Genomic DNA, 26,474 nt, shown 5'->3' with positions numbered 1-26,474 from the left:
GCTCCTTCCCTTCTTCCAAGATCCTTCTTCCTCCTCTTCATCCAGCAGTTCCTGCCGTGCTACAAAAGATGCCTACCCTTCTTTCTTTTTTTTTTTTTAAAGATTTTATTTATTTGACAGAGCACAAGCAGAGGGAGAGAGAGGGAGAAGCAGGTTCCCTCCCTACTGAGCAAGGAGCCTGATATGGGACTCGATCCCAGGACCCTGGGATCATGACCTGGGCCGAAGGCAGCCGCTTAACCGACTGAGCCACCCAGGCGTCCCATCCCTACCCTTCTTTCAAGAGCTGTCCTCTCCAGCAAAACGGCCCCGCTTGCCCACGAGCCCCTCCCCTTCCTCCTTTGGCTCCTCCCTCACAAGGCTCCGCCCTTCCAACAGCTCCTCCCACTGCCCCACCCATTCCTCGCCGCTCCTCCTAGGATCCGCCCACTCTTATTCCAGCCCCGGCCCACACTACCTCTCGCTTTTGGCTCCCCGCCGCGGAGGGCAGCTTCCTTTAGAACCGGGCAGGGCCTGTCGCTCTGCCGCCTGTGGAGTGGTCTGGGGCCTTGCCCCGTAGGCGGGGAAGCGGCCGCGGCCGCTCACACCCTTCTGTGGGCCCCACGGGATGGAAGTCCCCGGGACAGTTAAGTCCCCGCCAGCAGGCGAGCGCGACAGTTGCCCTGGGTTACGGACGCGCTGGGGGCGGGGCCCGCGGGGGGTTGTCGCGGAAGTGATGCCGAGCCCGCCTGGCGTAACAAAGCTTGAGCGCGGGAGGTGCCTCTGGCTGACGGCTGAGGGCACGTGCTCCCAGCAGGCTCTGCGCAGCTGCGCACCTTACCCCCGGCAACCGCGCCTGAGGAGCCGCGGCCGGCTGTGAGCGCCTGAGGACGCGTTTGAGGTAAGGTGTAAGACCAAGCGCGGGTCAGGGAGATGGACGCAGCGGCCGGATGCCCCGCGGACGGTGGGGTTAGAGAGGGCCGTAGGACCGGCTTCCCCTCAGAAACCCAGGACCGCGCGCCCGGCACTGTTGCCGTCGGGCCGGATGGGGCTGAGGAGGGGGGCTGCTCTGCGCGTTGTAGGATGCTTAGCAGCATCCGTGGCCTCACCCTCTAGATGCCCGGCAACCAGAAAGGTCCCCAGCTTTGCCAGCTGTTCCCAAATTGCCCCTCCTCCAGGAGAGCGACTGTGGCCAGAAACTTCCTAGTGGAATCTGCTCTTTAACTTTCGGACCCCGCTTGCTTGACGGGGCAGTACTCGTTTGCATCCGCTGGCGACACCACGTCGCGCTCGTTGAACTTGTGTCGTTGCGGTGCAACCCTGAAGGGAAGGAGCCTCACGCCCTTAAGTCAGACGACGAACTGGGCAAAGCTACGCACTCCTCCCCTCCTTTGGTCCTCGCACTTTTAAACTCCTCGAAGTTCAGCCAGCGGTGGGAACCTATGGCCCAGGCCAGGTTATTCAGTGGTAGAGCCTGGACCCAACTCACGTCTGATTCTAGAGCCGGCCTGCTTGCTAGTTGTTGTTTGTGTGTGTGTGTGTGTGAATAATTCTGTTGTATGAAAGCATTAGAATGTCTTGTATAGCACTGTGGTAAGGAGGCATTTGGAAAGATAGCTATGTATTACTGCCTTTTTTTTTTTTTAAACAGAACCCACAGTAGTAATTACAATACCTGGAAAGTCTATGGAAAGACTATTGTGTAACATTATACTGGGATGTTAGAACAAAGTGCTTTTCTAGATATCACTACTTTTTTAGGTGTAATTTCTTTATCTAAAATATGCGTATTTTTTTTAAAAGATTTTATTTATTTATTTGAGACAGAGAGAATGAGAGAGAGAGAGCACATGAGAGGGGGGAGGGTCAGAGGGAGAAGCAGGCTCCCCGCCAAGCAGGGAGCCCGATGCGGGACTCGATCCAGGGACTCCAGGATCATGACCTGAGCCGAAGGCAGTCGCTTAACCAACTGAGCCACCCAGGCGCCCAAAATATGCGTATTTGGATCTTGTATCTCACAACTGGGAAGAAATGGTATGCCTGCATACTTGTAAAAACAATTGTACAAAAATGCATTACTTCATTGCACATTTTTAAAACATAAAACGTTCATAAATTTAAATGGTAGCAAAGTATCATAAATGTTGGAATTTAAAAATGTCACACCCCAGGGCGCCTGGGTGGCTTAGGCAGTTAAGTGTCCCAGTCTCTGCTTGGCTCAGGTCCTGATCTCATGGGTTGGGAGACTGAGCCCTGCATCAGGCTCTGCGCTCACTGGGGAGTCTGTTTGGATATTCTCTCCCTCTGCCCCTTCCCCCACTCCTGCACTCTCCCTCTCCAATAAGTAAAATCTTAAAAATAAAAATGTTACAACCCTCTTTGAAAGGTACTGAAAGAAATCTAGTAACAGTTTGATACCCATCAACATCTATTTAAAAATATAAACTGATAGAAAAATTTTTTTTCTTAAATTCGTAATTGTATTCTTATTCTACTTCCTACAGAGAACTTTATTCTAACATATTTATGGTCAAATGGTCAAGACTTGAGTAGTCTTGTCAATTTGATGTGCAAAAAAAAGTAATTTGAAAATGAAACTTAAACACCGTAAGGCAAAAACAGTCCATTGTTTTTCCAGATCGAGAATTGTCTTTATCCCTACTCAGTTGACAAATAGTAGGAATGTATTAAATGTGTTGATAAATATTAATGTTGCTGGAAGTGTATCGGAATGAAATGGGTGGCACTGTTCCTCCCCTCTGCAATTTTTGTATCTGGATAAATGTCACGTATTGCTAGAATGAGATTCAGCCCCAATTTTATTCATTTTTTAAACATATCTGAGATACTTTGTTCATATGAAGATGCATATGGAAGAGGTTTTGTTATAGCAGTTTCTCAAGTTTTTAAGAACTTTCCACAGAGAAATCAGTTAACGAAAATTTGAAATCACCTGACTAGCAGAAGGCTTTCTTACCCACTCATTAAAGCTACTTTCTGTTTCTGGGAAGTATACCAAAAATTTTAACTAAGTATTTTACTAAATGACTCTTAATTAAACTTGACTGTAAGCATATTCTCATTAAGCACATGTGGAAAGTTAGAAGATGGTAAGTGATTTCCTTTACAGTAACTGTGCCTGCACACCTTGCTTTTAAATGGGCTAGTGATAATCACTTTGAGGTTTAGCAGGTAAAAACCTGATAGCATGACTGAGCAGAAACATTAAGGGACAACTGTTTTTGTAATTATAGACTGAATCAAGATATCAGAAGCTCTAGTAGAATAAGGTCCTAGAATTGGCCAAGGAATGTTTCAAAAACAGAATGATGGAGGCAAGAGATATATGAAAACTGTATTTTCTATTTAATTTTTCTGTGAACCTAAATCTGGCCTAGAAAGGGAAAATACTGATGGGGATAAATAGTAGTAAAGCCATTTGCAGGGAAGAAAGAATTTAATCTCCTTGTAAAGTGAGGGCCCTTTCTGAGGAAAGCATATGTGTGATTGGGTCTGAAAGAATAGTGATTGTTAAGCAGTAATAAGGACAGTTACAATTAGCATAATCTTTAAAAAAGATTTTTTTTAAAAAGATTTTATTTATCTGACAGAGAGATATAGCGAGAGAGGGAACACAAGCAGGGGGAGTGGGAGAGGGAGAAGCAGGCTCCCCGTGAAGCAGGGAGCCCAATGCAGGGCTCGATCCCAGGAGCCTGGGATCATGACTTGAGCCAAAGGCAGACGCTTAACGACTGAGCCACCCAGGCGCCCCAAGATTTATTTATTTTAGAGAGAACACAGAAGCAGGGGGAGGGGCAGAGGAAGAATTTCAAGCGGACTCTCTGCTGAGGTCAGAGCCTGATGCAGGCTGATCCCAGAACCCTGAGATCATGACCCCAGCTGAAACCAAGAATCAGATGCTCAACCAGCTGAGCCACCCAGGTGCCCCTAGTACTTTCTTTCTTAAAACTTAATGTTGTCAACTTCTTTAAACTTGGGGAGGTGATAAAATTTTTAAGGTGATAAAAAGATTTTTGTAATACCTCTAGGGTAAACTGTTCCATTTCTTGAGTTTTAATTATTAGCAAGCATTACTCAAAACGTTTATTAAAATGCTCTATTAAGACCAAAACCATTCAAAAGGAATTTTGAGGTCAGAGAAATTAAATTCTCTGTTGATTTACTGTTTGGAAGGCCATTCAACGCCTGTTATCTTTGGCAGCACTACAATACAAGGGTTGAAATGGTTCTGTATTCTAAATAGCAAAAGAGCAAGTTGCCATACTGTTCAGCTCTTTGAAAAAGCTCAGAGGGAGCCTAACAAAGCAAGTGTGTGTATTTGGGAAAGGATGGGAGAATAAAAACTGCCCATCTCTTTCAGTTATAATCACTGATGTCCTTTCACTCTGGAATTGCCATTTTTGCTTGCTTCCCCCCTTTAGAACATTCATTCTCCCTCCCTACCACCCCTATTCCAATGTAAGTATTTTTATGGTAATACTAGCTAAGGAACTGATAAAGAATGGACCAGGAAATGTGAAAATCCTAACCATGGATTTTTAAGTGTCTTACCCTCTCCACTACCTTTCTTTCCTGTGAAATGGTGGTATTTATGGATCTGTCCTACCTAGTTCTGGATATTGCTTTAATCATCAAAGAAGGTAATGTATGAGAGTACTTCAAAACAAAAGAGTAAATCTATATAATTATTACTCATTCTATTTCTAAAGCAGAGTAAATTAATTTTTAATAACTAAAAATTGACTAATAATTATATACAAACAAGGAAACAGTCATCCAAAATATTTTGGATACTTTCTTGATAAGGGTGCAAAGATGTATCAGCAGTGACATGGCCCTTAAAGGATGGTTTTTTTCTCCTGAGGAGCAGGAAAGATTTGTTATTTACCTACCTAATTCCTCTAGGTTTTCACATTTGCAGTTTATTCACCGTCAGAAGGTGGTAGTATTTGAATACATCCCTTTTCCTGCACTAACTGGGAAAAATGATAGAGGTTTGTCTGCTTTTGCTATGTGTATGTGTGTATTTATATATATTTACAGTTCTGTGTGTATATATAATATCCCCTTCAAAATATCAGCATATTATACTTGGCTTAGAAAATATACTATTTAGCTACTTAAAAACACCACTGGACTGTAAATTTGCTTAAACTGTGAAGAATATTCACTAAGTCAATGTGCGAGCTCATAAAAAGTTTCACTATGTCCATTTCTGTTCCCATTAAAGTGGAAACCTGAATGTGGTTTACTTTCTTAAGGATGCCATGTGTTGTGCTTATCCAACTTTTACCTTTCCTTGTTTTCCTCTTCTGTCTTCTAACCTAGCAGCATTAAAAAAAACAAAACAACACAAAACAAAAACCACCAAAGTCAGTGCTTTCTTTTTGATTATATTAAAGATGACCAAAAATGGTACTTAATGCTATCAGGCAATTAGGTCTTTAAGAAAAACCAGATTTGTGACTAAAAGGAAACATTTTCTTGGAACCTTTCATTGTTATGGCTTAAATTTCCTTTTAAAAAAATAACTCTCCATAAGTTAAAATTAGCATTTTCACAAATACTAGCAGAGTCACTAAATGAAATATTAAAACAAAAAACATGAATAACGAAGAAGTTGAATGTTTTATTAAACTATCTTCCTGCAAGGCTGTTGCTTCATTGTATAAAAACAGCACCAGCAAGTGCAGTATATTGCAAAATTAAGGTAGTATTGTTCTTTATCTGGCACATTACAACTAACAAACCTTTCTCTACTGCCAGTTGTTTCCAATGGAAAGATTATTTAAGCATTTTAACCCCCATCCAGGGATAGATGTAAGCTTAAGGCTTAAGGTAACAATGTCATCCTTGAATTACATAATTTTTATGACTAGTTTTTAACCAAAGATAATTTCAGTATTCTGAATATTATAACTGGAGCATAAAAATCAGAGGGTGTTGCAAAACAGATCCATGTTGTGTTTTTCTGCAATCATTATAAAGTTAAGGGGTATTTTCTTTCATTAGCATTGTTGCAAGTAGTTTCTTTCTCCACTGGTATTGCTAATAGTTGCCATTTTAAATCTCTGTGTACCACTAATTTAAGACAACTTTGCTAGATTAAGTTGTTTCATACTAGTTTATTTAGGGGTTCCATTTTCACTCCTCAATAGATTTTATGTATTTCTCATATGCTTCTTCACTCATTAATTCATCCAGTTCTGAAGGATTACTGAGTGCTATCTTGATCAGCCAACCTGCAACCGAAAAAAAGTATCATATTCCAAATTACCTTTTTAAATTGATCTAGTATTCTTTACATAAATCACTCATTTGTTCAAGGAGCTTTATATTTTAGCCTTAAGAATTCAGTTAATATCCTTGCATATCACAATTGAAAAGAATTAAAGCCAGAATAGATTCTACTATAATGGATTAAGAACTCTTAACCTCCAACCTGTCAGAATGGCTCTAATAAAAAAAACACAAAAAACAAAAAATGTTGACTAGGATGTGGAGAAAAAGAAACCTTTGTGCACTGTTGGTGGGAATGCAAACTGGTGCAGCCACTGGAAGACAGTATGGAGGTGTCCCAAAAACTTAAAAGTAGAGCTACCCTATGATCCAGTAATTGCACTACTGAGTATTTATCCAAAGAATACAAAAACTAATTCAAAAGGCTGTATGCACCCCTATGTTTACTGAAGCATTATTTAAAATAGCCAAACTATGGAAGCAGCCCAAGTGTCCATCAACAGATGAATGGATGAAGATGTGGTGTATATATATGTGCATATATGTGTATAAAATGGATTGTTACTCAGCCATTAAGAAAAATATGAAATCTTGCCATTTGCAACAACATGGATGGCATTAGAGAGTATAATGTTAAGCAAAATAAGTCAGTCAGAGAAAGACAACACAGGATTTCAATCATGTGGAAGTTTTTAAAGTAGGCTGCACACCCAGCATGGAGCCCAACACGGGGCTTGAACTCACGACCCCAATCAAGACCTGAGCTGAGGTCAAGAGTTGGATACTTAACTGACTGAGCCACCCAGAAACCCCTCATGTGGAATTTATGAAACAAAACAAACAAAGTAAAAAAAAAAAAAAAAAAGGAGACTCTTCAGTATAGAGAACAAACTGATAATTATCAGGGCAAGGTAGGTGGAAGGATAGATGAAATATGGCATGGGGATTAAAGAGTACATTTGTCATGATAAGCTATGAGTAATGTGTAGAATTGCTGAATCACGATATTGTACACCTGAAACCGATATAAACACTATATGTTAACAATACTAGAATTAAATTTTTAAAAATTAAAAACAACAAAAAACCTCAAGTTGCCACAATCATCAACAACATTGAGGGATCCAAATATACAAGACCAGGGATATCTTTCTTTAACAGAAGGAACAGCAACACTGTAACTGCTGAGGTGAAGGGGAAGAGGGAGCAGAAAGCACTACTAGAGTTAGAAGGGCTAGGTGACAGGCAACAGAGAACTACAAGCTAATCTTAATTTTGCAATTCATGTACAAAATGGAGAAAACTGCTGCTACCATACTTCACTGGGTTATTAAGAAGATGAAAATGTGAGAAAACTGATGCAATACGCATTATTCTATTACCACCTTTATGTGTGAAGAGGTAAATACTTTGAAAGTGTTCATAAAAAGTCTATACCCGTAATACTAAGAACTCTGTAAAAGAAGGCAATACTTTTATTGACAGAGATCTTAAAGCTAACCTTATATATTCAGCTAATCTGTGTTTCCCTTTTTTAAAGCAAAACATCCCTATTTCGTATCAAAAAAGTACAAAAAGAGGGGCGCCTGGGTGGCTCAGTCTTTAAGCGTCTGCCTTCGGCTCCGGTCATGATCCCAGGGTCCTGGGATCAAGCCCCACATCGGGCTCCCTGCTCAGCGGGAAGCCTGCTTCTCCCTCTCCCACTCCCCCTGCTGGTGTTCCCTCTCTCACTGTGTCTCTCTCTGTCAAATAAAATCTTAAAAAGTACAAAAAGATGAAGTTCCAATCTGCTAAAGCTTGCTTTAAACTCTAAATGTTAACTGCAGCAATAATCCTTTGAAAAAATTTCTAGCAACAACTTACCATCTTCATAACAAGATTTGTTGACAAGTCCTGGATTTTCTGCAAGAGCTTCATTAATTTCAGTTACTTCTCCTGATAGAGGAGAATAGAGTTCACTAGCAGCTTTCACACTTTCCAAAGCACCAAACTCATCTAAATTGAGAAAATTAAAATATTAAATATCAAAAGTCAATGACCTGAAAATATAAAATATGGGTAAGTGGTCACCTTTAATACAGGCATGATAAAACATTCTAAATATCTTTAAAGATTTTACTTATTTGAGAGAGAGACAGCAAGAGAGAGCACAAGCAGGGAGAAGGAGAAGCAGACTCTCCGCTGAGCAGGGAGCCTGACACGGGGCTTGATCCCAGGACCCTGGGATCATGACCTGAGCCAAAGGCAGACACTTAACTGAGTGAGCCACCCAGGTGCCCCAAAGCATTCTAAATATCTTTAACTAAAAAAAAAAAAAAAAAAAAAAAAAAAATCAGTTTTGTCATGCTCATATCACCTGTGAGAAGGGTATAAATATCCTCAATTAAGTGGACCTGTTTTTAGACGGAGTCAACAAATGGTGATGTATCTGAATACCAGATGTACTTAAACCCAGTAAAACTCAATGAAAATGAAATGTTAGGAGATTCCAGTAATGGTGAAATACCTCATCAGACCAGCCTTCTTGAAGATAACAATTATAAACTCTGAACAAAACAAAAAACAATTATATGAAGGCTCTGAAGGGTGACCAAAGGAGGAGTCAATCCTTAAAAGGGGCCCAAACTGGGTGAGATCTTCATTTATATAATTTGTACTGACAACACTGCCCCATTCAAAGCACACAGTTTCACTAGAACACAGAGAAAACCAGTCTTATTTGCTTGAGAGGTCAGAGGATGGAACGTGGGCCTGCCAAGGTAGCTGGAAACTGAGGGTTGAAATCCTATAAAGAAAGGGAGCCATGGTCAAGAGAAAAAGTAGTCAACAGATGCCAAAAGGACCCATAGACCCACATACTGGAATAAGCAGAGAACCTAAAAGTAACTATTACAAATTTGTTCAGATTTTTAAAAAGATCATCATGCGTGAACACATGGGGGAATACCTGCAAAGGAACTGAAATTTTAAAAATGGACATTCTAGAACTGGAAAGTATAATATCTAAAATAAAATTCACTGGATGGCAGTAACAGCAGAAGGGTCAGTGAATGTGAACAAAGAGCACGTGAAATTAACCATATTTCAGTCTTTTGACTGAAATAAAAGACTGAAAAATTAACAGAGCCTTGGTCACCTCTGGGACAACACTGAGTGATCTGAACTGAATGATACTGAGAATACAATATACCCAAATTTGTGGGATATAGCTAAAATATTGCTTAGAAGGCAATTATATTTAGGTCTCATTTACAAAGAACATCTTAAAAATCAATGACCTGGATTCTAGAGACACTAGAAAATGAACAATAGCAGTCAGTTCATGGAAAGGAGACAACACTTGAAAGAAGGGACAGTAGTGATTTTTTCAAAGATGGCTTTTGGCCTGAAGACAGCACCAATCTTTGCCATTTGGGGCAGCCAAAATTCTGAGAGAAAAATCTCAGTCTTAATTGGCATAAGGGACCAGAAGACAAGTTGAGGCCACCACAACTACTGGAAAGTGAGGTGGGAAAGCCCAAGGAGAGAGACTAAATGGAAGAGCCCCAAATCCTGTGTATAAACTCTGTCCAGATCTCTGAATGATGCTTGAGCCATGCATGCACAGCTGGTGTCCCAGCTAAGGCTAAAAGAATTAAAACTTAGATTTTAGCTGCTACCCATCACAAGGGAGACAGCGTTTCATAGTATGAGTAACAAAGTACTTACTAAAACAAAGCCCCAATTTTCTACCAAGGAAAAATTAGATAGAGAAATTAAGTCTAATTTGAAGGAAGAAAATAAAGCTAGGAGCATGAAATAAATAGAGTATAAAAAAATTAACGGTAAAAATTTGCTTCTTTCAGGATTAGTATGATAAATAGCTAACAAGACTGATGAAAAAAAAGAGAGAAAACACACAAATTACCACATCTTTACTAATGAATTTGACAACATGGAAAAATTCCCCCCAAAACATAACAAAATCAAAGATAATGTAGAAAATATGAACAGCCTTATATCTATTAAAGAAATTAAATTTGTATCAAAAACCTTCCCAGAAAGAAATCATCTAACTCAAGATTTAACTAATTTTATCAAACACTTAAGGAAGAAATAATACCAATCTTGCACATTCTTTCAGAAAAAGAGAGAAGGTGAGAACATTTCCAAACTTAGTCTAAGAGGCCAATACAGGGGTGCCTAGGTGGCTCAGTTGGTTAAGTGTCATGATCCCAGGGTCCTGGGATCGAGTCCCAGATCAGGCTCCTTGCTCTGCAGGGAGACTGCTTCTCCCTCTGTCTGATGCTACCCCCCTGCTTGTGCTCTCTCTCACTCTGGCAATAAATATATAAAAATCTTAAAAACAAAAACAATCAAAACCAGGAGGTCAATATAACTAATTCCAAAATTTGACAAAGCCATTATAAAAGACCAATATCTATAATGAATATTAATACAAAAATGATTAATTAGCAAATCAAATCCCACAGTATATTTTTAAAGGTAATTTTTGCATCATAACTACCAGGAATGCAAATCTGGTTAAACATTTAAAAATAACCTTATTCACCACATTAACAGAATAAAGGAGAAAACCCTTATGATCATGTCGGTAAGATGGATAAAACAAATGTGACAAAATTCAACATCCATAAATGATAAAAAACTATCAGCAAACTAGATGGAAAGGAACCTCCTCATCTGATAATGAGATTCTGTCAAAAACCCCCAGCTAACTATCATGCCTAAATGATGAAATCTTAATGCATTCTCAAGATAAGGAATAAGGCCAAGGCAATGATGTCTACCTCACTGCTTCTATACAACATTATACTGAGGGCTCAGGGCCGTGCAATAAGGCAAGAAAAAGAAAGAAAATGCATAAAGATTGAAAAGAAATAAAGTTCTTTATTTACAGATTACATTATTGTTTACATAGAAGATTCAAAGGAATCTATAAAACTGTTAAGAATCAGTGAATTTAATAATGCCTGAAAATGGAAGCAAAAACTGTAAAGTTTCAAGAAGAAAACACGGAGAGTACCTTTGCAAACTTGGTATAGGCCACAGTTGCTCAAACTTTCTTGGTTCATAGTGCCCTAAGTATCTTAGTAACATATTTTTCATTTTTAACTACAAGTATTTACTGATAATGTATGTCTGTTGCAGACTATACAAGTTCTCTATCAGGGAATCAGACTGAACACCACACTGTCTTACTGATGATCCTTGCTTACTTTCATGCAGTATTTGCTTCAAAGACACATTACCCAAGATAACACAGATCTAATATTGGATAACTGTTTATTGAGCTATCAGTGTGTGGTGTCCAAAAGAGATTGAAAATTTTAAATATCCCACAGCTCTAGGGTATATAGGATGGGAACCATGGAGACAAAGATTTCTTAGAAAAGATGCAATGTTCTATACATAAATTAAAACATTAATAACTTGGACTTGTTAAAAATTAAAAGCTTATCAAAAAAACACAAGAAAATGAAAAGACAAAATAACAAACTATGACAAAATTTCACAAAATATAGATCTGAAAAAGGATTTGTACCTAGAATATATAAAATGCCTAAAAATCAATGGTAAAAAGACAACACAAATAAATTGGTAAAGGCTTGACTAGAGACTACAAAGATGTGAGTGGCAAAAAGCACATGGAAGGGTGCTCGAAAATAATTTGTCATCTCACAGTGAGATCTGCAGTGCCTAGAACTCTCTCATATTGCTGGTGAGAATGTAAAATGGTACAACCACTTTGGGAACCTGTTTGGCAATTTCTTACAAAGTTAAACATACAACTACTACACTACAAGCCACAAATTCCACTCATATATATATGTATATATATACACATATACACACACATATATATATATACCCAAGAGAAATGAAGACATCTACAAAAAAGACTTCAACAAAAAAGTTTATAGTAGCTTTATTTCTAATAGCTAAAAACTAGAAACAACACAGAAATCCAACAGGAGAAAAGATTAAAATGTTACATAATGGTACACTACTCAGCAATAAAAAAAAAAAACTACTGATCACTCAACATAAATCTCAAAATCATGATATTGGACAAAAGAAGCCAGACATAATATAAAAACTGTGTGGTTCCTTTTGAATGAAGTTAAAATAATAGACAAAACTAACCTATGCTGTCAGAAATCAGAGAACAGGTTGTCTCGAGAAGGGTTTTAATCGGCAAGGCTTACACAGTGTTTATGTTTATCAAAACTCACTGGATTGTACACTTCATGCATTCACTGTATGTAAATTTTTCATCAATTTTATAAAAGCCTTTAGTAGAAAAGTTTAAAGACAGTATTCATTAGGGATATTTATGTTAACATAAGTTTTTTAAGCATAGAAAGCAGGTTCATGCAGCTCACTTGCTGTAAAGAGATGTTCAGAAACAGGATCTCTTGCTTGAGAGCAGCAAAGTGGGTATAAAATATCATGAGAAAACAAGAACAACTGTTCTCTGATGTATAGAACACAGGAAAATGGACAGATAAAGATTATTAATCACAACAGGATCTTATTATGGCATCGGAAAAGGTTCCTATGAAGACCTTCAAAAAAGAGGGATATGACCTAATATTATATGAGAGCCAGGAAGCAGAAAAAGTTCAAACAAGATAAATGATGGGGAAAGTTTAAGCAGAAAAAAAACCATGGCCAATATTGTCAAAGATACTTAGAAAAACAGATTCTTTACTGCCTCCAAAGAAAAACAGATTTAACCTTCTCATCCTACTTTTGGATATGGCCATTTGAGAAAGTGATGCTTTGCTGCCATTTTGTGACCTCTGACACACTGAGGCAGAAAAAGTATGAAAAGAGGTCATGTCCTTGATGATCCTTCACTGTGCCACTAAGCCAATCCCCTGTATCCACCTATCTCCAGACTCCTTGAGGGACATAAAATAAACCCCAACTTTAATCTTTTAGGTTGAGTTTTCTATTACTTGAGTAAAAAGCACTCTAACTGGTCCTAGGTGCAACAAGTTATTATTCAAGGTAAAGAAAACGTATGGCATGAATAATATACCAAGATGAGAAAAATACCTTGTTTGTTCAGTTTTGTCCCAACTTCAGGCAGACTACAGTAAACAACATCTCCCAGAGCTTCCTAAAACAAACAAAACACAAACCTTTAAGAAATCAAATTAAACCTCCTAGTGAATAGAAACAAGTCAAACACTAACCTTATATAATTCAGATAGTACATATTTTACACTCCAGGGGCCACATTCTTTAGTTTTTCTTACAACTCTTCAAAAATGCAAAACATTCTTAGCTCAGGACCTGTAAGAAAACAGGCCACCAGCTAGCCTAGCCCACAAGCAGCAGTGACTCCTGTCATAAACCATATCCCCCTCATCCCCCCCATATACTAGCTCCTCTGAGAACAAACACCTTGTGCTTTTCTACCTTTGCAGTTTCGCTTAGGCCATTTCCCCTGCTGTATTTGCTGAAATCCTACCCACTGATCTATAAATCATAGTCCTCATACCTTGTACTCCCTGAAGACCTTGATTCCAAGTTAAGAAGTGAGCTCTCCATCAGGTGAGTTACAACCCTTGTACTATGCAGGTCATCCATCATATAATGTTTTGTGTGTCATTTTCCATGTAGATGATTCCCCTCATAGATAAAACTCCAGGAGGTGAAGACAACACTTGTACAGTATTGTACACAGTACCCTGTATTGGGCCTCAGTATGTACACAGGCCAGTGACGATAACAATTGTCACTGATGCTCAATACCTGAGATTCCAACACTTCTGAAAACTAGTATATATTCCTATCAGTTAACAGTTTCCCCTTCCTGCCCCACCCCCCCCCCCACAGCCCCAGTTGAAAATCACTGACTCATACTTGCTATTTGGCTTCTCATTTTCTTCTGAATAATTTCTCATTATGGGATCAGTGGGAATAGCGAAATTAAAGAAAAAGAGTGGCTACATAAAAGGTTTGCCTTTGTCTAATCTGTGCCAGTCTAGGTTTTCCTTCTTTATCCCCTGGGGTTGTGCATATATCAGAGTATCCACAAACACTGTCAACACTCCCATGCCTTCTGCTTGCTCTTATTTTTTCCTTAACTGCCCAAACATGAAACCTTTCTTTCTTGAATAAGGTATGTTTACTTCTGAGTGTTAACCTTTTAATAATCTCTTAAAACACTATATACTGCTCTAACTAAATTTATATTTTACTTGTTTACTTGATTTTCTTTAAAGGGCCCAAAATAATAAGGGGCAGAATAAACAATCTTTAAAAGGTAGAGCAATCCAATTTAGGCAAGAGCACACTGTTTTAAGTATTTCAAGACAATCCAATACCTGTGCAAAATTGCTGATTCCCACTGTTCCAATACCATTTTCTGTTGTTATCCATTCATGTTTGTCTGTGAATTTACGCACTAAAATAGAAGACCAGTATTTCAGAAAAGCAGTGGTATCACTTCTTAAAAAGCACTTTTCATATCAATACTGTCAAAAGGCAAGACTTTCCCAGTATTTGTGTTTAACTTAACACTGCGTTTCAATAATACACTGCCCAGGAGAAACCAGATCACATGAAAAGATGGAACATCTTCTCAAGAGTAGTATCATTTAGGCAAAGATGGCTTGATGTGAATAACACCTTGTGCATCTTTTGGAGATTTGGTTATTCCAACATTAGTCTATATTACACATACAAACTATTTTGGAGCGTACTTCAAAATGTATATTCATCTATTACTGGTCTGTCTTTCAGAAGGTAGTCTGTCCCTCTGTAGCTTGGTGTGAGGGAGCATAAATGCTCATAATGCTTATAAATGATTTAACCTGAAGAAAAAAAAAATGTGCCTCTTTAGGTAGAGTTGACCTAAGAGGGCTTCACTGCATCTTGGTTATAAAGTGGAGTCTTACATGAATGAAACTGATCTGCAACAATTATAACCTGACTAACTTCTTAAAATTCCATTTTCATTGAATTCAAGCCTGCCCTTGAAGAAAGTGGCTACTATCATTTAAAGAAACAAACTATAAGATCAGAACTCAACAGTCACCTCAGAGCTAAGGCATTAACTGGTGGAAAGTCAAGTTCTGCTCAACATTCAGTGGACAGATTAGCCCTTGGCTTTATGAGCTTTTCTTCAAAGACATGGCCGAACTATTCAAGGATTCCTGGAAAAAAGACTGACCAAAGTTCAAGACATGTGAAAAAAGCTATTTAGAATTTAATGTTAGTAGTACTTGCTTTAAAGAATAAATTTTTTAAAAAGGATAATGCTAACATAATATTATGTTATCACATTCTGAGGCCAAATATTTTTCCAAAAACAATGCCTCAGAAGTTAATAGGACAATGGTTCATCAATTCACATGCTGTTTTTGAGTAAGCCTTTCTGGTTCACTCTTACCCCTTACCCACAAGATAGTTGTACTTAAAACAGCATTAAAATGCTTTGATTACACAGCGCTGATATACAGCAGAATGTAACTTACTGCTTTCTTTTTCCCTTAATCATTAAAAAACTTTAATTTCATATTCTTCACTGTAAGAAGTTGTAAAATCTGTCACAAAGGAACTTGTTTTGCTTCATTCCACTTCAAATAACTAAATGCTTCAGGTCAATCTGATCTTTCCGTAAAGTTTCTAACTTGGTGTTCTGACTGCAACTCTCTCCCCCACTGCCTTTTCTTGACTACTACCAGTTCAAATTTCCTTCCTGCCAGAAGCCTTCTGTAGCCCTCCAAAGTTCCTAGGCCATCCAACTGGCTCCCACAGCACTCTGCACCACTCTCTCCGGATCCTGACCCTACAATACACAGCACTTAAGGAACTACACATATACCCTTTTGTCCACTCTCCCCAGCAAGGAGATGAAGTACAAAGCAAGCAAGAGCATGGTTTATCTCATTATCTCATTTTCATTTGTATTCCCAGTTCCAACACAGAGCTTACCAAACAGTAAGCACTCAGAAGTTTAAGGAGTGAAGTAATTCTTTAGTTTTAATTAAGTAGATTCTGAGCAAAATATCTATATACATATTTGGCTACACTCAATTCTCCCTATCACTCTGTTACAACTCTAGAACTGGCCGATTACAATACAAATTATGAAATAATAAATATGACTTCTCTGAGACTACTGTCTCAATTTTGGCCTTGGCATCTTGCCTAATTGTAAAGATAATCTTAGGAGTAAGGTTGCTCACATACACTCAGTTTAACAATTGAACAACCATAAATTTAGAGGAAAGACAGCAACATTAGTAAGGTAAATGCATGTTAAGTCCACTTAATTTCAAAGTCTGGGAGACTTTTTACAAGGCCAAGCTGTTTAGGCTAAAGACAATGATTAGTTTAATTCTCCTTTAACCCTCAGCCTAATAGGAAAAAAGTGGACAGATTAGGTAAAAATTACTTTCTTACTGAGTCTTTAAGAACATTTTTGGCCTCAAAATGAGGCGTTTCAGTAATTTATGAAAAGTCTGCATTTTCCTCCTTTCAACGTCACAAGTCAAGGGGCACCTGGCTGGCTCAGTAGATGGAGCATATGACTTGATCTCAGGGTCATGAGTTCAAGCCACACATGGAGCATGGAGCTTACCAACTTACTAAAAAAAAGTGTCTGTTCCAAAGTCACTAGCCAGATAACAAATATTGGCCAATTTTTACCTACTTGATTCTATAATATTTAATAACGAGTAACATTTACCAAGTACTTACTATGTATCAGGCTACATGTACAGCGGTTACATTATTTCATTTCATCTTCCCAACAACTCTGCCTGGTAGAGGTATTATCATTTACATTTTTCTGATGAGGGGAACAGACTCAGAAGTTAAGTGACTCTGCCCAAGATCACAGAGCTAGTAAGAGGTAGGATCAAAATTGGAACCTGGGTCTCTCTGTTCTTAAAAACCTTGGTGTTCAACCAGATCATGGGTTATTGATATTTTGGACAATATTTAACTAGCTAACTGGAAACTGCAAAAAGCCAGCAGTAAGTGTCACACTGAATAACCAACCAAACAAACCAAAAAAACCCCACCAGACTTGAAATTCATTTCTTCTCTGAGATATGCTTTCCCCTTTGTATTCAGATTGGTAATTACTGATATGTGTCACCAAGAGAACTAAAGGAATATATTAGCAACGAAAGAGAAGCATCTTTATGTTTCAGACTGGAATAAATGTTATCAAGTCTTACATTTCCAAACAGGTTTCTAAAACAGTGAACTTAACGGGACAACAGCCATCACAGGCTTATGCACCCCTAAGAAAGAAGCCTGAGTTCTTGGAGGTGCATTAGCATCTCAAGCATTTGTGCACGCAGTAAGAAAACTTTTTCTGCTGCGATAATTGTGCTGATGTATAGTAGCACAGATGACCAAGACATTTGTGGGCAGGGCCCCCAGTTATTTCAATTGCATGTCCGTGTGAGGCCTCATTTCTGTCCGAACACATCCATGACTAAATATAGGTTTTAGCAGAATGTAAGAGTCCCAAAGACTTTATCTCACTGTTTTTAGTAAATAGCCAAGTCTTCAAAGGGATGCTCACTTTTGCTAGTAAAAATCTAGCTCCAGTGCTTTAATTTCATTAAGCGCTCTTTAATTTTACTTCAGAGTTCTCAGTGACAGTCCATGTAGCAAACTAAAGCCTACCATGTCTCCAATTTTAGGGCCCACGATGCACACATACGCGAGATAACCTAAGGTCGCGAAGGAGCTTAGCGACGCTTGCATGGTTCTCCAGCAGCGAGCAGCCGGCGCTCCCGTGGAACGAGTTCGCACTTGGCAGTCGCGCGTGTACTCCAGGCTTCCTCCTCCTGGCTCCCCAACCCGCAGGACAAAGGCTGCGGTGTCGGCCACGCAACTAGGGATCCCAGCAGTAGAAAGAAGCGTGGGCAGGGGTCGCCTCGCCTGACCCAGGTGGTCACCACTGGGGACTCGAGGTAAGCAGCGACCCGGGGAGAGAGGCGCCCAGCCCCGTCGCCCCAAGCAGCCCGGCTCTCCCCCACGTGCCCGCCCGCGCTTACCGGAGAGCAGAGCGGAGCCCGTGCGCAGTGTCCGGACAGCGCCCGCCCTCAGCCCCCAGGGCCGCGGCAGGCAGGGTGCGGCGGGCGCGGAGGCGACGCGCAGACTGCAGGCCACAGCCCGCACGCTCCGCACCGCTCGCAGCGCCATGTTCACAGAGGTGCGGGGGTCGCAGTGCAAGCGGCTCGGAAACCCCAGCCGGCAGGGGCGGAGCAGGGGCGGGGGCGGCCCCGGACCGGAGCAAGCCGGAGCGAGCCGGCTGGTCCGGGGTGCGGGGGAGGGGCTTGGTAGGGACGGGGGCGGGGACTCCAGGCCGAGCGCGGCCTCGGATAGGGCGACGTGCGTGAAAGGGGAGGGGATCTGCGGCAGAATTGCGGCCCGGAAGGGGCAGGCGGTGAGGGGCGGGGCCTTGCGTAGTAGCTGGTAGGAGTTGGGGCGTGCGGGGCGGGGCGGGGCAGGACCTCGTTCCCCGGAGTCCCTTTATGGCTAGTGAAAGTACAAGGTCCTCAGCTCCAGCTTTGCTAGCGTGGGAGACGCCCCGGGGCATTGAGAGGGTTCCCGGCAGAGATGGCTTCGCGGGGCGCGCATTCCTGTGTCATTGGGTCCCTGAGGTCCCAGGGAAGGTAGAGTGTCCCCAGTTCTGTTAAAGAATACTCTCCCCTCCTCCTACAGAGGATCAAGGTCACCCAGAGCAGGGTTCATAGCCAGGTCTAAACTGAGTCATTCCAAATGAAGCGGGTTGTTGGGCATTGGCCATAGGAGCTCTGACACAGTTTCTCTTTGACATTTCAAAATACTGGAAACAGTCCAGGAACCTACTTTATTACTTTACAGATCCCAAGAGGCCTGGGTACCCCAAATGGGACAGACAGAATCATGAACCTCCTAGAGGTGCAAGGACTTGTCTGAGGGTCGGGAATGTCTCCTTGGTGGAGACTGGGTGGGAGCCAGTCGGCTAATGCAGGAGCAATCAAAAGGCAAAGTTGAAGCCCAACATGGTCACTTCCTTGTTTAAGTAGCCAGCCCATGACCAAGGCCTTTTGAGAAAAGCAGAAATCATGTTCCCATCCATGGAGATAGAAAATAATTAAGTTCTGGGAAAGACCTCACCTTCAACACAAATTTTATGGAGTGGGTAGGAATCAGCAAAGAAACACCAGAGTGAAAAACACATCAAGCTCCACATCCTCATTATTACAGGGTGGGCAACTTAAAGTGATGTGAGTGTGTGCAAGGATGTTTGGGAGATTCATGTTGTTGCACTGAGCTTCCACCCCACTCAAAATGGGCACTGTCAGCACATCTATGCAGTGGCTTGCAAGGGCTGTCATGCTCCATTTTCCTTTCCCTTGGTATGTGCGAGGGACTGTGCAAACATTACCTTTTTATTTATTTATTTTGAAAGATTTTATTTATTTTTTTGACAGAGAGAGACAGCAAAAGAGGAAACACAAACAGGGAGCTGGAGAGGGTAAAGCAGGCTGGGATCATGACCTGAGCCGAAGGCAGACAGCTTAACAACTGAGCCACCCAGATGCCCCAAACATTACCTTTTTAATCTCCAAACCCCTTTCTGATAGGTATTACTTTCATTTCATAGGTGAGGAACTGGAGGCTCAGAAAGGTTAAATGACTTGCCCAAGAGTAGAATGGGGAAAGCATTTATAGCTTAAGCAGCTATTAGGTGGCAGTAGCAGGACTTGACCTCTAGTCGGATTCACGGTCAACTTCTCTTAAGCTCTGTTCTTTGTGCTTCCCTTTGGGAAGCTGACTGGCTCACAGTGGTCTTCTCCAAACTCCAGATCTTGGCTAGCTTCTGTAATGTCAATATTCTGTTTTTATTGTTGTTTCGTTATAAACCAACATAGCATACTGCAAACCATTCCCTAAAATATTTGTTTCCAGCTCGACTAATGCATTTGGTGGGAAGAGCAAGGTCACATATCAGTCTGTGGACCATATCACATGCCCTTCCACCAAAACAATAGGAAATGTGTCATTTTTTTTAATCTAATAAGCATTAGGATAATCAAAAAAATTTTTTTTCATAACTGATAATCTTTGTAACATCCATGGCTTGAGATTTGAAAGGTCATCTCATAGCACATTTGGTACAGACACCTGAAAATTGCATGTGGTCTTTTCTTTCAAGTGTCTCAGAAGGGGACACTCATCTTGTTAAACTTTTTTTTTTTCTCTCATAACAATACAATTGAAGGAGTTGCCAGTTTGATATTTAGTCAGTAAAGGAGTGGAGAGTAGATGGGAAAGATGAGAGAGATGAAGAACTTACAACTTCTCCAGATCTTAGAACTTTTCCTATTTAAAACAGACTGTATGGGGGCACCTGGGTGGCTCAGTTGGTTAAGCGTCTGCCTTCAGCTCAGGTCATGATCCTGGGGTCATGGGATTGAGCCCTGAGTCGGGCCCTGCTCAGCAAGGAGTCTGCTTCTCCTTCTTCCTCTCCCCTGGCTCATTCTCTCTTCCTTGCTCTCCCCATCCCCTTCCCCCTCTCCCTCACAAATAAATAAAATCTTAAAAAAAAAACCCAGACTGTACATATCTGGGTAGGTCACTGTACCAATCTATTAGGACATGTGTGTACACCTTGCTATGGGTTATTTGATGAACATCTCTGCACATGTAACTCATGTTCATACATGACACAATAAAGAATGGATGATGGGCTTTTGGTTGGATAGAAGATGATGAAATCCCCAAGGTTTTGTGTATGTTCCATGTTGTGTGGCTCTTTACAAAGGATCCTGGGTGTGGTTTTTTTGTTGTTGTTGTTGTTTTTGTTTGTTTGTTTTTTGGTCAGGGTGGGATCCGGATTCACCAGTCAAAAAAAAACATTTAAGCTCTCATCCAGATAGAAGACAGTAGTTCAGGTCCAGGGTTGATTAAGTCAGTCATCAAGCATTCATGTTCTTCTCATCTTTCTGCTCTGCTATCTTCGGATTGCTCCCCGTGGTCTCAAGGTAGCTGCCAAAGTTCCAGAAGTCTTGCTCAGACCAGACAATATCTAGCAGCATAAGACCCCATGTCTATGTGTCTCTTTTTATTAGCAAGTACTTTTCCAGGAAGTGTCCTGGAGACTTCAGTTTTCATTGGCTGGAACTGGGTCATGTGACTACCCTAAAACCCTCACATCAAGTGAAATGGATTATTATTACTAAGACAAATCAGTATTTACCTTAGGTAGCTACAGGGTAACCTTCCCATGAGTCATGTGGGAAAGGGGTAGAGGTCTCCCTGAACGAAGTTGAGTTCTGATAGCAAGGAGGAAAGCATGAGATGGAACCAGGCAGGCAGCCTGGAGGATCTGTTTCCGCAGGTATGTGAGGAGGAGTGACCAGACGGGTGAGCTGGAGAGGATATGGGAGGTGTGTCCCCTGCATGGGGGAGGGGAAATGTGCCCTTATCCACACAGACACCTGAAAGCCTTTTATAATCTAGATCTGTGGTTCTCAGAATTTAGAGCATGGTTATCAAGTCTGACTGCGCATGGGAATCACCTTGGGAGGCTTTAAAACGATTGTTGCCTGGGTCCTAGCCCAGAGGTTCTGATGTATTGGAATGAAGTCCAGGGATTCTAGCATGCAGCCAAGTGTAGATCAGCAAGCAATTTCCAAAGTATCATCTAAGGAACACTAGCTCTGACTGAGGTGCTGCAGTATTGGGATACCTGGGTCAGAAAGGTTTGGGAGTCATTATACACTTTATTTCTTATGCTCATCTCATCCCAGGAGACTACAGTGCCTGTTTAGCATATTAAAAATTCCCATACCAAAGAATTGTATAACCTTTTATACAAATGTGTTTCTCACATTTATTTGATTCAGAAACATTTCTGAGGGAATGACACCTGTTATGTTGAATTTTGTTCCCTAAAGAGATATGTTGAAGTCCTCACCCCCAACATGCAAAATGTGATCAACATTGGAAATAGGGTTGTTGCAGCTATAACTAGTTAAGATGAGGTCATAATGGAGTAGGATGGGCCCTCAATCAAGTATGACTAGAGAACTTATAAGAGGAAAAGAAACACAGGGACAGACACAAGGAAGAAGGCCATGTGATTAGAATGTTGCATCCTCAAGCCAAGGACACCAAAGGACACCAGAAGCTGGAAGAGAAGACTCTTCCCAGAGTCTTAGTGAGAACATGTCCCCCCTTGACACTTTGATTTTGGGCTTCTATCTTCCAGAATGCAGACCATAAATATCTGTTATTTTAAGCCACCTAGTTTGTGGTACTTTGTTCTGGCAACTGTAGCCAACTTATGACAGCCATTAACATCTCTTGGATACAGTTTGAGAAACCCTGAGCAAGAATCATTCAGAAGCAACCCCTGACCAACCAAGAAGATGAAATAGTCCATAGAGATTATTTTCCCCAAACTCCAGACAATATTTGTTTTATTTCTAGAAGGAAATACATTTGAACAAACAGTCTATTACAGTAGTGGCAATTGCACATATCTGTATATATATTTTTCTTAGTTTTTCACTTGCCAGGCTTGGTGACTTTTCTATGCATACAGGAAAACATACAGAGAGACTGTAGAATCACCAATAAACATAGGTCTGAGGCTCTGGCCTTCCCCCCTCTACAGATGCTTATGTGTGGATGAAGACTTTAACCCTTGGGTGCAGCTGGTACAGCTGGAGGGGACTGGGCCTCTGACCGCTACTTGGGCTGCTCACTGCTGTTGCCAGGCTCCTTTTTTTTTACATTTAATACCCAGGAAACCGAGTATTTTCATCAGCAACAAATCAACAATCTCTCCTTCCTCCGACAGCTGAAGAGGGAAAAAGAACCTTGTGACGTATATAGAACCATCCTCTTTGGTGGTTTCTCTTTTTTTCTAACGGGAAATCATGGTTTTATTGTCCAGTTTGGTCTCTGCCAAAGTCACTTAAGTATTTAGAGTCAATTTTGTGTTGGGAGTCCCCTTCTTCTGGGAATCCCAAAGGTGTATGCTCCCACCTTTATCCCCAGGAGGTTCCTTCTTCCCCTGTGATGAGAATAAAATTCCCTCTACCACCCCCAACAGAGGCTCTTAGGAATTTATGTGCAAAGACCCTCGTGCATTGCTGCTGGGAAAGTGAAACGGTGCAGCCGCTTTAGGAAATCGTTTGCCAGCTTCTCAAAATTTAAGCTAGTTACCATATGACTTGTTGAAATAAATTTCTAGGCCCAAGATGGAGCTGCTCCTGCCTGGCATGCCATGACAGCAAACCGAAGCTTACAGAACTTTTGTGTCCCTGTAAATGCTTCCCTGCCCAGAATTCAGTATATCAGGTCAGCCAGTCCCCAAACACCAAGCCACCTCTGGGCTCTATACTTATTTTCTTTTCTGTCTCACCCCTAACAAGGTTGACTGTGCGGCCCTAGCCAATCAGATATATATATATTTTTTCTCTTCCTGTTCTTTATTATTTATCCTGTAAAAGCTTCCTGCCTTCCACCCCATTTGTACTTCTCTGAGTGGAAACTGTCCACTTCATGAAGTGTTAAAGTTTATATCACCTAAGTTATCTGCTTTAATCATTTTTAACAGGTTCTCAGACTCAGCTGTGTATTAAAATCACATGGGAAGATTTCAAAAATACCAGTGTTTGACTCATTCCCCCCAGGGATTTTGTGTTTATTGGTCTCAGTGCTGCAGCAGACGTCCCAAAAGCCCCCACGTGATTCTAATGTACAAGTAGGGCTGAGAATCACTGCGGTCATGAGCGGGAGTGCCACCTTGGGAATCAGGAGACCTGATTCTAGTTTGCCCTTCATTTGCTTGGCATCTTAGGTAAGTAATTTCCTCCTTCTGCTCCTGTTTCCCCTCCCATGAAATGAGGGCTTTGGGCTACAGTGGTCTCTCACATCCCCTTAATGTCTAATGCTGTTCAGTCTCTTCCTAGTTCAAGGTCAGTGACTGTTGAAGAATAGGCCAAAGGGACTCACCTGATCATATTTTTGCTCCTCATTGAAGGCCACCAGGATGACAGAGATAAATAGATTCAGCACCACAAATGTCATGAAAATGATGCAAGACCCAATCAGGAAGGAGCCAAGCACTGGGCTGTAGTCCAGGACCTGTGGGGAAGAAAGCCAGAGTCACCCCCAGGAGTCCTGTGTCCTAGTGGCCACTTCCCCTAGGCACCCTTAGAGGGAAAACTGGTTCCCAGACTAGGCAGAGCCTGGGACCAGGAAGGTCCCCTTCTGCCGGGCAGTGCTCTCAAGAGCTGCTAGGAGAGACCTAGGAGAGAGAGCACCCCCTACTCCCTACTGCCACCATTTCCAAGTATGGTTACCATTCCTGGCTAGGGCCAGGAGCATTCTCTTCTAGAGACCTCCCAGCACAGCCCTCTCCTGAATAGCCAGTGCCTGTTGTTCTCCCGTAAGCTGGGGTCCCCAGGGCAAGCTATGGGCCCTAGTATGGGGCTGTCTGCCTAGAGGAAGGGAAACAATTTTATTTGTCCAAAGTTGCCCTGTGCTTACGAAGCCATGGACCCAAGGGGTAACATTCACCCAGGAGGAGGCATTTGAGGAGGGTGCTTTTTCTAATTTTCATAAAGGCTTGGTGTAGATGGCAGTGTCTATGTCCCCCACCCCCACCCCACCACACCCCATTACCTCCTCGTAGTTAAAGATTCCTAGCTGAAGGCTGATCATTGTTTCTGCTGCATCAAAGAGGGTTTTGTAGGAACGGGGTTTCCAACCAAATATTAAGTTTGACTGTTATGGAAAGAGTCCTTGTGAACAGAGAAAGAAACCAAGTGACCTCCCCACCCCACACCCAACGCCTATTGTTTGACAGTAGAGACAGTGTTCTGGGTCAGCCACACCCTTGGCCTGGCTGTACCTACTGTTGGTACCTACAGGGGCTTGCAAGTGGGTGTGTGTACATAGCCAGTTCTGTAAGGGATGCCTACGCACTTTTGGGGCTCAGGCACTATTGTGTTCACTCAGATGACTGCTCTAAGATTCACCGATGAAAATGGGCTCTTTGAGGCCCTAACCTCTTTGCTCCGGGGGAGTTGGGTTGGATAACAACAGGCTTCTGCCTGGATAGGGCCTTACCGCCCCTCCCCCCACCATAGTTCCTCCTCACCACAGCACCCTTCCCCCCAAAGATTTCCACTATTGTGTCAGGGAGGCCCAGCACTCCCTTGGGTCTGAGTTGGTGACTTCTGGTCCCAGAGGACACTGCAGTATCCCTGCAGCTCCTGCACTGCAGATGGAGGACTGAATCCATGTGAATTGAGGAGTCAGGTGGAGAATTTTTTATAAAATCAGACTCCAGCTTTTTAGCATATACCCTCCATCACTGCATCAACCCACCTCACCCCATTTCTCAGGGTGAGAGAGGAAGATGGAGTAGGGTCAGAGAGTAGGGAGTCAGGGTTGAGGTGATAGGGACAGGAAAAGGATGAGGAATGTGGAGAGGGTTAGAGAGGGAGTGGGACTAGGATAAGAGGGAGCACTAGGTGCTATGGAGGTCAAAGATGATGGAATATGAGACTGGATGGGGCCAAGGCAAGAACTGGGAGGGGGGTTGGGGTAGAGAGTGGGTCAGGATTGGGTGAAAGGTCACAGAGGAGTGGGAGCCATGGTATTATGGGGAATGTGGACTTGGAGAGGATGGGGGCATATTTAGATGGAGATCAAAATTTGGCAGAGGGTCTTTGTTTCCCACATTCATTGATAATAAAAGAGTTGATAACGCAATATTTTTTTCATTCACAAAAGAGATGTGATTGCCAAAAAGCTCTCAGTGTCAAGGGACGAATGAAATGATTTTTAGCCCTATTAAGTTCATGCCTCATGTGTAAGGCATTGAGCAGTGACATAGTCTACAGTTGTATCTCTCCTCACTTCCCCTTCTCTGCCCAATTCATCTCCACATCCCCCAACACAGAGGGAATGTTCTGTGCATGTCTGAGCAGTTGGGATCTTAGGAGAACTGGCACATCCAGGCAGGGTCTAGATACAGAAAGGAATCCTTTATTGGAGGTAGTCAGCCCTTTCTGTCTTAGAGACTATACTCCCTCACTCTTACCCAACTGAGGTCTCCAGCCTTTGCCATTTGGGGTGGCCAGTTTATGAGCTCCCAGCTAAAAAGCCCTGGACTCAGAAGCTCCACCATCTCCCTCAGGTACCAAAGTCTTCTTACCCTAACCCTCAACCCCCCACCA

The 26,474-nt window shown here is 41.6% G+C and overlaps 2 protein-coding genes and 1 long non-coding RNA gene across 7 annotated transcripts in view; 1 reads left to right on the top strand and 2 right to left on the bottom strand.

Moving 5' to 3' along the window:
• Window positions 1-465: 465 nt before the first annotated feature.
• Window positions 466-26,474, top strand: part of LOC145717517 (uncharacterized) — a 94,156-nt gene continuing 68,147 nt past the window's right edge. For all 5 annotated transcript variants that reach the window (XR_014140789.1, XR_014140787.1, XR_014140788.1 and 2 more), the window contains exons 1-2: window positions 466-880; window positions 17,922-18,194. This is a non-coding gene — a long non-coding RNA (uncharacterized LOC145717517). The remainder of the gene's footprint in view (window positions 881-17,921; window positions 18,195-26,474) is intronic.
• On the bottom strand, window positions 6,111-18,552 carry GCSH (glycine cleavage system protein H). The gene is made up of 5 exons (XM_006748109.3): window positions 18,279-18,552; window positions 14,583-14,662; window positions 13,306-13,369; window positions 8,104-8,235; window positions 6,111-6,242 (listed from the first exon to the last, which is right to left on the bottom strand). Exons 1-5 carry the CDS (start codon window positions 18,424-18,426, stop codon window positions 6,145-6,147), a joined length of 522 nt encoding a protein of 173 aa, XP_006748172.2. The 5' UTR covers window positions 18,427-18,552; the 3' UTR covers window positions 6,111-6,144.
• Window positions 22,762-26,474, bottom strand: part of LOC102725657 (polycystin-1-like protein 2) — an 87,753-nt gene continuing 84,040 nt past the window's right edge. The window contains 4 exon segments of the mRNA XM_081806326.1: window positions 22,762-23,010; window positions 23,012-23,080; window positions 24,241-24,372; window positions 24,913-25,014. Coding sequence (XP_081662452.1) covers window positions 22,969-23,010; window positions 23,012-23,080; window positions 24,241-24,372; window positions 24,913-25,014 — 345 coding nt within the window. The 3' untranslated portion in view covers window positions 22,762-22,968.

Source organism: Leptonychotes weddellii, chromosome 16 (genome assembly GCF_054177405.1).
Source record: "Leptonychotes weddellii isolate Sample4059 chromosome 16, ASM5417740v2, whole genome shotgun sequence".
NCBI classification, from domain to species: domain Eukaryota; kingdom Metazoa; phylum Chordata; class Mammalia; order Carnivora; family Phocidae; genus Leptonychotes; species Leptonychotes weddellii.
The sequence above is the reverse complement of the archived record's forward strand: the minus strand, read 5'-3'. Positions and strand labels throughout refer to the sequence as shown.